We start from the raw sequence: 14,199 nt of genomic DNA on the forward strand, positions 1-14,199 counted from the left end.
CAGTGGTTCCCTCCCTCTCTCCTGTCGAAGAGCATTGGTGACTCTCCTTCCTAAAAAAGGACAACTGCAGGAGATTAAGAACTGGCGCCCGGTGTCCCTTCTCTGCGTGGACTATAAAATACTGTCCAAAACGTTGGCCTCCAGGCTGGGAAGAGCCATGGAGCAGGTCATCCACCGGGACCAGACCTACTGTGTACCCGGCAGGTCCATGGTAGACAACGTCTACCTAATTCGGGATGTTTTGGAGGTCTCCAGCTCATTGGGTATTGACACTGGTCTCATTTCGCTAGACCAGGAAAAGGCGTTTGACCGGGTTGAACACAGCTTCCTCTGGAAAGTCATGGGGAGGTTTGGGTTCAGCCCTGGCTTCATTGCCATGATCCGTGTGTTGTACAGTGACATTGAGAGTCTACTGAAATTCAACGGCAGTTTGTGTGCTCCCTTCAGGGTGCAGAGGGGCGTCCGGCAGGGCTGTGCTCTGTCTGGGATGCTCTATGCACTCTCCCTAGAACCTCTCCTCTCAAAAATACGTTTTAATATTAATGGTTGGTTTTACCTGGTTTTAATAGCAACATTGTTTTATCTGCTTATGCGGATGATGTCATTGTTTTAGTTAAAAGCCAAAACGATGTTGATATTTTAACCATTTTAACTGATAAATATAATAAAATGTCTGCCGCAAAAGTTAATTGGAGCAAGAGTGAGGCAATTGCTGTTGGGAAGTGGGCAAGTGGCCTCCCAACCCTTCCCCAGAACCTGGCCTGGAAGACAGAGGGGCTAAAGTACCTTGGGGTCTTCCTCGGAAACGAGGCCATGGTGAAAAAAAACTGGGAAGGAGTGGAGGAAAAAATTGAACAAAGAATAAAAAAATGGAAATGGTTGCTCCCACAGATGTCCTATAGAGGCAGAGTTCTGGTTTTAAACAACCTAGTCGCGTCCCTCCTGTGGCACCGACTGTCCTGTCTGGATCCTCCAGCTGGACTTATGGTCAGAATCCAAGAAAAAGTCATAGATTTTTTTTGGGATGAAAAGCATTGGGTGCCACAGGGGGTGCTGTTTTTACCGAGAGAGGAGGGGGGACAGGGCCTCATCCACCTGGCCAGCAGGACTGCAGCTTTCAGGCTGCACTTTCTCCAGCGCTTCCTGACTGGTCCAACAGACCTGGTGTGGAGGGGTGTGGCCAGCTGCATCTTCAGAGAGGTGAGTCAACTGGGACTGTATACTGCTCTGTTTTTAATAGATTCCAATTTTTTAAAGTTAAATGGGATTCCTCCTTTTTATCAAAGTGTTTTTAAAGTATGGGCCTTTTTTAGAAGCAGCAAAGAAAAAAACACCGCAGATTCTCTGTTCTGGCTTTTAAAAGAACCGCTCATTCATGGTGCCAGATTGGACATTTCTAGTGGTGCGACGCCCGGGTTGACGGCTGCTCTGCTCAGGACAAACACCGTGGACTTGCAGCGCCTGGTCCGAGCGGCAGGACCGACCCTTGGCGACCACCAGACTGTGGGAAGTGTGCTGGGCCTGCAGTCCGCCAGGATGACGGAGAGACTGCTCCAGCTGTGGAGGCAGAGACTATCCCCTGGAGAACGCAGTCTCCTCGTGCAGCTGGAGTCAGGCACAGAGCCAGACACCACAGAACCCTTCCCGGCTGTAAGAATCACCCCTCGCCTTGAGACCGAAGGCCCTCTACTGAAGACCACATCCCTTCGCCTTGGTCACACTAAGAAGAAGGACCTCTATAAAGTGTGCGTCCAAGTTTTTAACCAAAAGACTCTGGGGAAAAGAACAACGTGTGCTTGGAGTAAAAGACTGGACGGTACACCCCACTGGAGGGTCCTGTACAAGCCGCCACTGAAGAAAAGAACAGGAGATCTTCAGTGGCGGATCCTGCATGGGGCCATTGCCTCCAATGCTTTCATCTCCATCATTAACCCTGCTGTGTCCAACCAGTGCCCCTTCTGCGACTCCAGCGAAACGGTTTTTCACATTTTTATTGATTGTTTTAGACTCACTGCATTTTTTATTGTTTTAACAAATGTTTTTAGTTCTTTTAATCAGAGTTTTACAATCACAAATTGTATTTATGGTACGGGCTACAGCAAAAAAAACAAAGAAATGTGGCAACTTTTAAATTTTATTATTGGAGAAGCGAAAATGGCAATTTACATCTCAAGGAAAAATAAAATAGAATGTCTCGGTAGCGATGATGCAACAATGGTGTGGCGCCGCAACCTGCGTTCCCGAATCCACCTCGAGTTTTCTTTTTTTAAAATGGTGAAAGACCTTGACGCTTTCCAAAAAATCTGGTGCCACAAGAATACTTTGTGTGCTATTTTAAACAATAAGTTATTTTTTTCTGATGCACTAAAATATTGAATGTTTTCTTTTTTTAGGCTTTTGATTTGTGTTTGTGTTTTTTTTGTGTGTGTTTTTATTTTTATTTGTCTATTTATGTATTTATTTATTTAATATTTTATTTTTATTTCGTTTTGTTTTGAATGGGTTGTCTCTTTTGGTTTGGGTTTTGTTTTTGTGTTGTTGTTCATTATTTCATTTTTTTTTAGTTCATTTAATTCTTTGTTTTAATCATTTATTTATGTTAGGAAAGGTGCATAAGTTTTTAGCCTGTATTTTGTAAATAAATGTGATTGTAAAAATCAAAAAAATCTTCTTCTTCTTTTTCTTTTTCTTCTTCTTCTTCTTCTTCTTCTTCTTCTTCTTCTTCTTCTTCTTCTTGTTATTAATAATAATAATAATAATAATAATAATAATAATAATAATAATAATAATAATACTAAGAATAATAATAATAATAATGTTATTATTATTATTATTATTATTATTATTATTATTATTATTATAATCATGATATCCACTGGAAACCATACACTCATCTCGTGCAGTCAAACAGAAAATTGCTATACAGTCCTATTTTTCTATGCCTCCATGATACAGTCAGAAGTGCTGTTTTGGTTAGGAAGAATCACATGGTTGATGACGTACAGCATAAACCAGTGCACTGCTTCATGAAGTATGGAAACCCTATCACTGGTTTGGTTGTCTCGACTCAGAGCTGAGTTGAGCTTTCGAAGTCAATGGAGAATTGATCGACAGGGGTTTGGTTTGACAGTGTTAAGCTCCGTAACATGCAAATTGGTGGGAGTTGATGAGGAATCACAGTGTGTAGACGCTAACGCTACTCACACAGCTCAGATGAAAAAAAGGCAGTGTGATTTGGGTTTGTGGTACATCATGACAATCTTGGACTTGCAAGACTGAGGCGACAGTTCCATTCCCATCAATGCGTATTATATATGTGTTATTTAGCTCATCTATTCTACATTTTAAATAGATCACATTTGACATGTGACCCACTGAACACTTACTATTGAACATATTTTTAAACTATGGGCTATTTAGTCTTGTTTTAGGATATAATATAATTCATTGCACAAACTGTCAGGCTAAGTATAGAGTTATAGTCTACTACAATCAGTCGTGCCAAATAAGAGACATTGTCTTCATTTTTCATTTTTATTTTATTGTGTCAGCATTGAACCATACAACCATGTAGTGTTGTCCAACAAGAATGCATGGTGAATCAAACACTCAAACAATCAACACCTTTCCATTGCACTTCATATTATTGACCACTAGATGACCTCCTCGAGCACTGTGTCATTGAAGCCTCGAGTAATGAACCATTTTTTTTAATCAAGTGTCGAAGCTTCAACAAAGCCTCGATCGGCCATCACTCCTCCTATGATTATAAAGAATACTAAATGACAGAAAGTGCTGAGAATAATCAAGTTCTCATCTTTTATGTCAGACCTTAGAGATGTCTCGTACTTACAAAACAATGGAGCAAACAATACATTGAAACGATAAAATAAAATGTACTTTGTATTTCAAAGAGGTGGCAAAACAGATGCTGAAATAAGTGCAAACCTGAACAAAGTGTCAACTCTTATTGCGCGGTCTGCTGGGAGTTTTGACGCACATTATAAAACATAGTTGCTGTGTGTTTGTGTGTCGGGGTATGGGGGGGCGCAAACTGTCTAAGTTATTAATTAATAACTACTGTTAATATTTATACATATATATTAATATTAACATAAATTAATATGACATATATTTCAATCACAGAGTGATGAAATGTTTTTATTTTTGATTCAAATTATATTATATTATATTATTTTTAGAAAGACGGCACATTCCAGCTCTACCTACTAATGTGCTTTAAATCGCAGTAGATTCCATCTGCGACGGACGTTAAATGTTCCCCAGTTGAAATGGTGCATGCACAACGCATATTAATCTAATGTCATAAATCAGGAAATATCGAAAAAGTCTCGGTTCGTAATCGCATGCGCGACTCACATCGGGAACCCGTCGGAAACCGTCTCATAAATCCACGCGTGCAGGCACTCAGATGGGGTTGCGACAGTGGTAAAGGAAGACCAAGGCTTTGAGGTTTTGATTGGTTGTTGTTTTTCTTCTTCGTCTTCTTTTTCTTCTTCGTCTTCTTCGCTTTTTGCAAATAACGTTCTCAAAGGAACGGGAGGAAAATGGTTGCGCTTGAGTCAAGTGAACAAAAAATGGGGGGATTATAAAATTACGCAAACCTCGCATATTTTGCTCGGAAATCGGAGATTTATGCGGCGAAAGTGTCTTTGGAAAAATGCGACCCCCCCCCCCGCATGATTACGCGTACTTTGACTGATTATGCCTTGAATTACGCCATCGCATAGTGCCGTTTTTCTGGAGGGACTGACTAGACCACTGAGCAGTTAGTAGCAATAGCCAATCAGATCTGGAGTCTCCGATGGCAAGGTCAGCTAGCTGGCTTTACGCTGAACTTCACACGTAAGCATCCTGTGATTGGATAAGAAGCCCTGAGAACCTCGAAGACTGAACTCAACCTGGAGATCCAGTTGCCACCACGGTGAAGCCGTAATACTTGAAGAAGAATATAAAGATTTAGTTGCAGAACCATCTGCAATTTCAAATCTATAAACCGTGGTGCATTGAATTGGAGACAATGTTCAGTTTATTGGTGCAGTTTGGACAAGAGTTGAAGCTCATTTTGTGTTAATTTAGGGTTGATTAAATATGACGTCGCTAAAGGCCGAAGCTAGAAATGCATATAATATAATATAATATAATATAGTCGTATATTATATTTTATATGATTTATTAATATAGCATTATATAATCACTATATATGAATTCACATGATCATGGGTGTTATGATGCAATAAAGTAAATACAATGTGAGTCAGTAAAGTACCCGTTCTCTAGTTGTTCTGTAAAATAGTGGTGTGTGTGTGCGCGTGTGTGTGTGTGTGTGTGTGTGTGTGTGTGTGAGTGTGTGTGCATGCGTGCACACTTTTTTTCCCCTGTTTTTGCTGAGCAGCAGATGAAGCTGCTTTGCTAACTGTTAGTTGACTTTTGACCTTGTGCTGAGTTCCTGCTGACTCTCTGCCTCCCCCCTGTGGTGAGCAGCTGGTACTGCAGCCTGACATCAGTCACGTCAGCTCATTGATGGCACCAGTTCACTGCCAGGAAACACTCCCACTGCTGTCTGGATTGTCTTGTTGCTTTATTGCTTCAATTCAACACTTGATCATTGACTTGACATTGTTGTGCAATACAGACTGATGGCATATTTCATGACTTATTGATTGACTATTGTCACATTGAGCCAACAAGCAGAATCAAAAGACAAAATTCTCTCACAATATTTACATGCATTCATCTGATTGTTGACAAACGGATCAACAGTCAGAAGGTTGATCAGATGGATGAGTTGTTGAAAGGTCAAAGGTCAGCGGTGAAAGGTCCAGAGTGGAAGCAGACCTCAGCTGTGTTTCCACAGTAATAAAGTTGTCATGTGGACTAATGACACATTATTAATCTGTGGGATGAATGGGCTGCAGAGGAAGAGGAACAACGTGGCACAAACATCCAGCAGCCGTGGAGACAAACATCAGGTGGACAACAGTCACCAGGAGCACAAACAGGAAGTGGCGTCCAGGCCCCGCCCACCCTGTGATTGACAGCCGGAGACACTGGGCAACAAAGGTGAAGACAGAAGAAGAATCAAAGGTGAGAATTCAGCTCAGAGTCTCTCTGACGACTTCAGTCACACTTTCATCAACTCAGCTGAACAACCTGGACCAACATAAAGTCCAACATGTAGCGGCTGAGTGAAGGAGGTCTGGACTCTGTGGAGGAGCTCCATGGTTCCAGAGACGCTGTAGAAGGACAGCAGACCTGCTCTGTGGTCCAGGTACACTCCCACTCTGGAGGACTCAGGACCTGAGACATCAGTCCTGATGTTGTTGTGACTAAACCCATATCTACCTGGGTAACAATATAAACTCCAGGATTTGTCATTGCATCCAAATCTACTTTCCTTTGACCTTCCTGCTCTGCTGATGTTCCTGTAGGCCACTGCTACATCAACCCACCCTCTCCACTCCACCTCCCAGTAACATCGTCCAGTCAGACCTTCTCTACTCAGGACTTGAGGCGAGGCAGTGAATCTGTCTGGATGATCACAATAAGAATGAACTCCCAACATGTTTTTCACTTTTCTGTTCTCCTCAGATAATGACAGATGTTTGTTCACTGTGTTTGGATCCAGAGTGATTTGAGGTGAATATCTGAGGAAGTCCTCTCTGCTCCTGGGTTCTGGTACCTTCAGTAGAACATGAACGTAGCTCACTGTGCATGAGATGTTTGTCTGAGTCTCCATCAGAACTTGCTGTATTTCATCTCTCAGCTTGGTCACAGCTGCTGCCACGTCCTCAAAGTATCTCAGAGGACGGATCTCCAGGCTGGAGGAGTCTGGAGACGCACTGAGTGCTGGCAGTGAGGAGAACCTGTGGAGAAACTGGCTGTGGTCCAGTGTGTGTGAGATCTTCTCCAGCTCAGCGTCTCTCCTCTTCAGCTCCATCATCTCCTGCTCCAGCTTCTTCTCAAGCTCTTTGACTCCACTCACTGCTGCCCCCTGTGTGGATCTGACCTGCTGCTGCACCTCAGAGCGTCTTTTCTCCAGCAGATGGATCATCTGGGTGAGGATCTTCTCGCTGTCGTTCACTGCTTTATCAGCAGAGCCGTTGATGGACTCCACCTCCTTCTGAAGCACCTTCAGGTCTTCCTCTGTGTGCTGGATCTTCTGCTGGATCTTCTGCCTGGTCTCCTCCAGCTCTCTCTGCCTCTCAGTCCTCTCTGCTGCTGCTGCCACTGTGTCGTGACCTTTATGATCATCCACACAGCATAAACCACAGATGATCTTCTGATCAGTGCGGCAGAACATCTTCATCACCTCATCATGACGAGGGCAGATGTTCTCCTGGAGCTGCTGGCTGGGTTCCACCAGCTTGTGCTTCTTAAATGTTGAAGACTGACGATGAGGCTGGAGGTGAGAGTCACAGTAGGAGGCCCGACAGACCAGACAGGACTTGAGGGCCTTCAGTTTCCTCCCAGTGCAGACATCACAGGCCACATCTCCAGCTCCAGCATAGCAGTGATCAGCAGGAGCATCTTGGAGTCCAGTCTTCGACAGGGTCTCCACTAGAGCTGCTAACAGGGTGTTCTTCTCCAGGACAGGCCTTGGTGTGAAGGTCCTCCGACACTGAGGGCAGCTGTAGACTCTCCTCTCCTCCTCTGCATCCCAGTGGTGTTGGAGACACTTCCTGCAGTAGTTGTGTCCACAGGAAGTGGCCACTGGTTCCTTCAGAAGATCCAGACAGAGGGAACAAGAGAAGGTTTCTGGGTCCAGCTGAGCTGCTGCCTGAGCCATTTCACCTCTGAGAGCCACTGACTGACTGACTGGCTGACTGACTGGCTGACTGACTGACTGACTGGCTGACTGGGTTCTGCTTCCTCAGAAACGAAACCAGTTTGACTTGAGGGGGAGGAAACGACCAGTCAGGGCTGTGATTGGCTGCAAGGAGCACAGGGGGCGGGACTTCTAACCTCCTGACTCATTCCGGGAAGAGGAGTGGCAGGGTGTGCGTGTGTGTGTGTGTGAGGACTTTGTTTACTTGGCGCTGAAGACAGACAATGAATCAAAGTTCATAGTTCACAATCTGAGTCGTCATTTGCAGCTGATGTCATTGCTGCTGCTGCTGCTGCCACACACACACACACACACACACACACATACACACACACACACACACACACACACACACACACACACACACCAGCAACTTTCCCTCTCAGCTGCGCGCTGACATAGATTGCGTAACAAAGTGAAGAGGTGCCACTCCGCTCCATTTTCACTGGCTGACAGCAGCACACTGGCTTAGCTTGTCTATTCAGAGAAGAGCTATCACTCCGGCTCATTTTTCAATCTATGTTATCACATGCATACTACTGCTCATTCATTGGTAGTTGAATTGTTAGGTGTGCTTTATCAGTGATTTACATTATTTTAAATAATAGTTTAACATATTGTTAAATATGGCGCAGATAAAATCAATCAGTCTAAAACATCCATTATGTTATTAAACCAGGAAGACAGAGAAAATCCAACTAATGTAGTTTCTCAATTTAAAGTTGTCGACTGCTTCACTTATTTAGGCATTCAAATTGTTCCGCTGCTGGATAACATCATAGAATCTAACTATAAACCAGTAATTCAAGAAATGTCAAATTCTTGAGATAGATGGGCTGATTTTCCAATGTCGTTATTGGGGAAAATAAGCACTCTTAAAATGAATGTACTGCCTAAACTATTATATTTATTTCAAAGTTGACCTCCGCCACCTCCCAGCAATCCATTTTCTCAGCTGAAGACACTCTTCATCAAGTTTTTATGGAACAATAAACGCTCCAGGCAGCGCCTATCATTGCTGTGCCTGCCGTATGACAGAGGAGGGCTTCAATGCCCACAGCCATTCTGGTATTACTGGGCTGCGCAACTGAGAACACTGATGTTTCACTTCTCAGAAGAGAACGTGCCGCTGTGGAGGGAGATGGAAGGTTATTCACTGAAGCTTCCCTTATCCATTTACCTTTACTCAGCAGATTTTAAGAAACTCCAAAATAACACTAAGAATCCTATGACTAAAAATATGATCACCGTCTGGCAACTAGTTGAGAAATATTTCAAAGACGCAGCCTCACTCTCATTATTTAGTCCGATACGGGGAAATGATCTCTTCCCCCCCAGGAGGAGGTGAGGGGGGGTTTAAAATATGGGCTGAGCAAGGGTTACAAAAAGTAGGAGATCTTTATAATCCTGTTGATAAGCGTCTGATGTCTTTCCATGAAATTGTCGTTAAACACGACCCACCTCGCAGCCAGTTCTTCAGATACTTGCCTTGTGTATTCCTAGCCTGTCAACACTTGAAAGAATGATGATGAAAGACTGCCAGGGGAGGGGCCTGATTTCTAAAATATATATATATATCCAGCTGGTGTATCAGTCTTCAGAATCCTCGTTAGATAAGCTTGAGTCCTGGAGAGAGGACCTACAGGTTGACCTGTCCACTGAGGAGTGGGAGAAGGCCTGCACCAAAGCACAATCTCACACAGTGAATACCCGGTTGAAATGGCTGCAGTACAACTGGTGAATGCGGTCTTACATGACGCCAGTCAAGTTGAATAAATTCAACAGCGCCGTACCAGATGTGTGCATAAAGTGTGATAAAGAAAAGGGCTCGATCTTTCATTGTTTGTGGCAGTGTTCTCAAATTCAGAAATTGTGGGGAGAAGTGAAAGAATGCATGGAGGAGATATTAGGGATACAATTACTTTTAGAAGCCAAGCTTTTTCTTTTGGGTTTTTATCCTCCAAACTGTAACGTAAGAAAGAAGCATGGATTATTTTTAGACATAGGTCTGCTCTTGGCCAAGAGAGTAATTGCACTGGCTTGGAAAGATGTGGATAGACCGAGGAAGGGCAGATGGTTTTCAGAATGAACAGCAACTCTGCCCTGAGAAAAGATGACATATGCAATCAGGGGTAAGATAGCAATGTTGGAGAGCATCTGGGGCCCCTTCGTAAAGTATCTTGCTAAAGCCAGGAATGAGCCTGAAATCTTCATTCTGTGTAATATATAGTGAATGACATCAATGTAAAGGTGCTTGTGTATACTTATTCCCCCTTTCTCTCTCCTTTTTATTTCATTCATTTATTTTTTAATAGTTTTACTTTTTATTTAATGAACTTCATTTCTTTGTTTACTGTGGGTATTTTTTGGTTTGTTTCTTTTTTGAGTCTCTTTGTCCTTTTTGTAGCCATGTCTTGGTCGTGAGCTCGGTTTGGTTGTGGGCAAGAGTTTCAAGTTCTTGTTCTATATTGTGTATTACTATGTTTGAAAATAAATAAAGATATTGTTGGAAAAAAATATATATATGGCGCCCATGACGACGCTGAAGCCCTCCCCCACAGTTTCAAACAATCCTAGAGGAAGCCCTGATGGGTCGTAGAAATGCTAATACAAAAGTGAGTAATTAGATATTTTACAGACAAAGAGTTACAGGAATTCACACTGTATCACAAGCTACAGCACACGTATTTCTTCCAGAACATGACCCTCAGCCAGGCCACAACTGGACCTCAGCCAGGCCAAAGCAGGACTCTTCCTATGGTTAAAGCAGGACTCTCACATATAACACACTACACATCTCATCAACTACAAGATTTTGCTCTTTTTCATTTGAAGTGGGCCAAATCACTTCTATTCAAAGTCAACTCATGAAAATTGCTGCTGGAATTTGATTCTTTTAATAAGCCATGTAACTTGCTATGATCCAAGGTTTTGAACAGGTGTGATACTGGTGTGTGGCCACAGCGTGCACATCTGATGTTGCTCACAGTGGTCCTCAGTGTGCTCAAGGAGCTTGTGTTGAACAATTAGAGGGAACATTGGCTCCAGGTCATCCAGGGTGCAGAGCCCAGACCCCTGAGGGACAGGTGAGGACCTCCAGCCTCTACCTTCTGATTGGATGCTGCTGCTGATGTCATCATGTGACCTGCTCATAGAATCTGACTAATAGAAACCTGCTGTTTTCTGCTGCAGGTCCCACTGAGGACCACAAGGTCAAGGCAGAGGTCACAGCCTAGTGGTGAAGGTCAGTGGCACACACACACACACACACACACACACACACACACACACACACACACACACACACATACACAACTCCATTCCAAGCCGCAAAACTGTAAAGGCAATGGTGGAAGCAAGGTACACTTTAACCAAAGAGAAGGCCTTGGCAGAAATTAAGCAAACTTCAGCTGTTAGTTTGACTACAGACATGTGGACATCAGTCAACATGGATGCGTACCTTGATGTCACTTGCTATTATGTGTCAGACAGCCTAGATCTGGCTACTGTGCTTTTAGGTGTGCAGTATTTTCCTTTGACCCACACAGAAGCTAATATTAATAATTATTAATAATATTTCAGAAGCAATTGCAAATTTGATGGCAGAGTTTGAAATCACTGAAAAGGTCTGTGTGATGGTTACTGATGGAGCTCACAATATGTGTTAAATGTTAGACATATTTATTGCTTTGCCCACATGCTCAATTTAATTGTTAAAAAAAGAAGAAAAAACAGTCAGACTGAGCTGGAAAACATGCGCAGTAGGGCCGGCAAAATAGTGGAACACTCCAGTTCAAAAGCAAAGGAAAAGTTGTGCTCTATTCAAGCCAATGTGGGCAGCCCCCCCCCCCCCCCGCCCAAAAAAAAAAAAGCCTGTTCAAGAGGTGGAAACCAGATGGAACAACACTTATGCCATGCTCCATAGGCTTTATGAGCAGAGAGAACCTTTAGGGGCAGCCCTGGCATCACTTAGCACTGACATAGTGCCTTTCACTGCTGATGACTATGCAGCAATCACCCAGTGCCTGACAGTTTGAAGGCCAGTCTCAGGCAACTGTTGAGCTTTCTGAGGAAAGGAGTGTGTCGGGCTCAAAGGCAATTCCTATAGCCAAAATGCTGAGGCGTGTCATTTCTGCCAAATGTGCCCAAACAGCTCCTAGTATTGGGGTCACGCTTGCCAACAATTTGAATACTAATTTGAGTGAAAAATTCAGTGGCTTGGAAAAAGGTGAACTCCCGTCGGTGGCCACCATCTTGGAGCCACGGTTTTAACAGGCTGGCTTTATTAATCAAAGCAATGCTCAGGCTGCTGTAGAAACGCTGACACCAGAGTGTTCCAGTCTTATTGATGGGTCGGCAGAAGATGTGCCACTGGAGACAGCAACAACATCCGCCAGTGCCGGTGAAGAAAATGACAACTTGTGGGCCTTCCTGGAAAACTACGTTGAGTCTCGGCACCGCACCAGCAGTGCATCTGCCAGCGCTGCAGTGGAGATCCAGAGGTATGCATGTTAAAAAGTGTTGAAACATCAGTTGTTTATTCAGTCATTCATTGTGGTACTGTCTGTGTCATAGATATTTGAAAGAACAAATTCTGACAAGAGCAGAAGTGACTGGGTGGCACAGCAGACTATATCCTATGCTTTGGAAAACTGCATGCAAGTATCTGTGCATCCCAGCATCATCTGTTCCCTGTGAAAGGATCATTTCCAAAGCTGGGGAGCTGCTCAGCCAGAAAAGTAGCCGACTGAAGCCTGCGACAGTAGGAACAAAAAGAAAGAAGGAATATTTCCCAATAAAAACCTGTGAAGACAAATTGCTTGTCTGCTTCTGTGAATAATCCTTAAAAAAAAAAAAAAAAAAAAAACGTCCAAGTCCCCAAATGACAAACCATTATCTTTAAGGGTTTTCCTGAAACACACTTCCAAAACAACAAAAACAAAACACAATGTCTCTGAATTGAAACACCATGATCATTTGCAAAGTAGGAAGAATCCGTAATCCTGTTAGGGACTTTTAGTACAGTTTGTAAATCAAGAATAAAGCTCAAAGCTTTAAATAAACCCTGAACCAACATTTAACCCTAAACATAATTTGCATTTATTCTCTGGGTTAATCAGGATTGTGTTTCAGAGTATGGGGGAGAGCATCTGCATAGTTTTTGTATTGACGATATAATCATTATTTGGTATGAAGGACAAAACAATTGAATGACCACAAAGACTTTTCTGAGCTTTTATTGCTGTCATGGGATTGAAACCGTGCCAGTGCTTCAGTTGTGCTCTTTAGAGGTTGCCATGTCTTCAGTTGTCCACCAGATGTCACCGTCACTCAAGTCTTGAAGTTTTGTATCTTTTTCGGCACAATTGTTAGGAAAGCCTCAGTGCATCACGAGGCTTCACTAAAAATCCCAGGGAATCTAAGCGATCCGAGGAGGAACAAGGGGGCAAACTGAAAATCACTCCAGAGGAGTGAAACACGCACGCGCACGCACGCTGCTCTCAGCTCCAAATCTTCATTCAGCACCACGAGGCCGGAAAGCGCCACCAGAAGTCCCGCCCACCCAGCGGTGTTCCACCGCAAACAACAACACACCTGCGTGGCCGCAGCCAGGCACACAGAGCAGCACGGGTCGGCATTCCCTTGAAAGAACTGCCGGTTTGAACTGGACCGGGACGTTCAGAACTAGTTTCAGCCTGATGCCACCGCGAGTTAAACACCTTCCGGATCCGTCTTGACTGCTTTTGTGGCGAGGGGAGCTGGCGGAGGTGGAGACAATTCTTACAGTGGGTGTAAAGGAAAATGGGGGAGGATTGCCGGACAACGCCACCTGGGGAGTTGCACCCCAGGAAATGAACTACAATAAAAATTATTCGGGCTACACAGGTTCGTTACACTCTAGGATGGAAGAGGACAAGATGGACTTCCAAAAACAGCTTAATTTGACAATTTTAAAATAGTTAACTCTTTTTTAAACACAGAAAAACACTTTTTTAAAAGAACAATAAGACTAGGTTTCGCTGCCTGAGTGTCAAGACAATAAGGATACCACAAAGACTGTTAAACATGGGAAATTAAGGGGACCGGGGCTGGACGTAGCCAAGCGGGCAGGCTAAACAAACCAAAGAAAACTCAAAAAAACAGGGGAATAAACAAAACTAAGGGAATCACTGCAAAGCAAAATTCACCTCGTGCTGTGCAAAATAAAGCAAAGTGAAGGGGAACCACCACCGACGCAGTCTGCCGCACGCTACGCCAACTCCTGTCCAAAGGAAAAGAGAACAACATTAATATAATACCTAGACACTCAGGCAGGCGTTAAGTAGTTAAAACAAAGGCCGCTTTTTATT

The 14,199-nt window shown here is 43.5% G+C and overlaps 3 protein-coding genes and 1 long non-coding RNA gene across 4 annotated transcripts in view; 2 read left to right on the forward strand and 2 right to left on the reverse strand.

The window, feature by feature from the left end:
* Window positions 1-14,199, reverse strand: part of LOC142898371 (NACHT, LRR and PYD domains-containing protein 14-like) — a 272,094-nt gene that overhangs the window by 225,176 nt on the left and 32,719 nt on the right. The gene's annotated exons all lie outside the window — the stretch shown is intronic.
* Window positions 1-14,199, forward strand: part of LOC142898369 (NACHT, LRR and PYD domains-containing protein 12-like) — a 487,638-nt gene that overhangs the window by 126,101 nt on the left and 347,338 nt on the right. The window lies entirely within an intron of this gene.
* The window catches only part of LOC142898407 (uncharacterized), a 142,754-nt gene that overhangs the window by 76,275 nt on the left and 52,280 nt on the right, over window positions 1-14,199 (forward strand). The window lies entirely within an intron of this gene.
* Window positions 5,850-8,028, reverse strand: LOC142898398 (tripartite motif-containing protein 16-like). Its single transcript, XM_076041339.1, has one exon. The coding sequence runs from the start codon at window positions 7,808-7,810 to the stop codon at window positions 6,146-6,148; it is 1,665 nt and encodes a 554-aa protein (XP_075897454.1). The 5' UTR covers window positions 7,811-8,028; the 3' UTR covers window positions 5,850-6,145.

This window comes from Nelusetta ayraudi, unplaced genomic scaffold (genome assembly GCF_046127955.1).
Source record: "Nelusetta ayraudi isolate G7.1 ecotype Tasmania unplaced genomic scaffold, CSIRO-AGI_Nayr_v1 ptg000064l, whole genome shotgun sequence".
NCBI classification, from domain to species: Eukaryota; Metazoa; Chordata; class Actinopteri; order Tetraodontiformes; family Monacanthidae; genus Nelusetta; species Nelusetta ayraudi.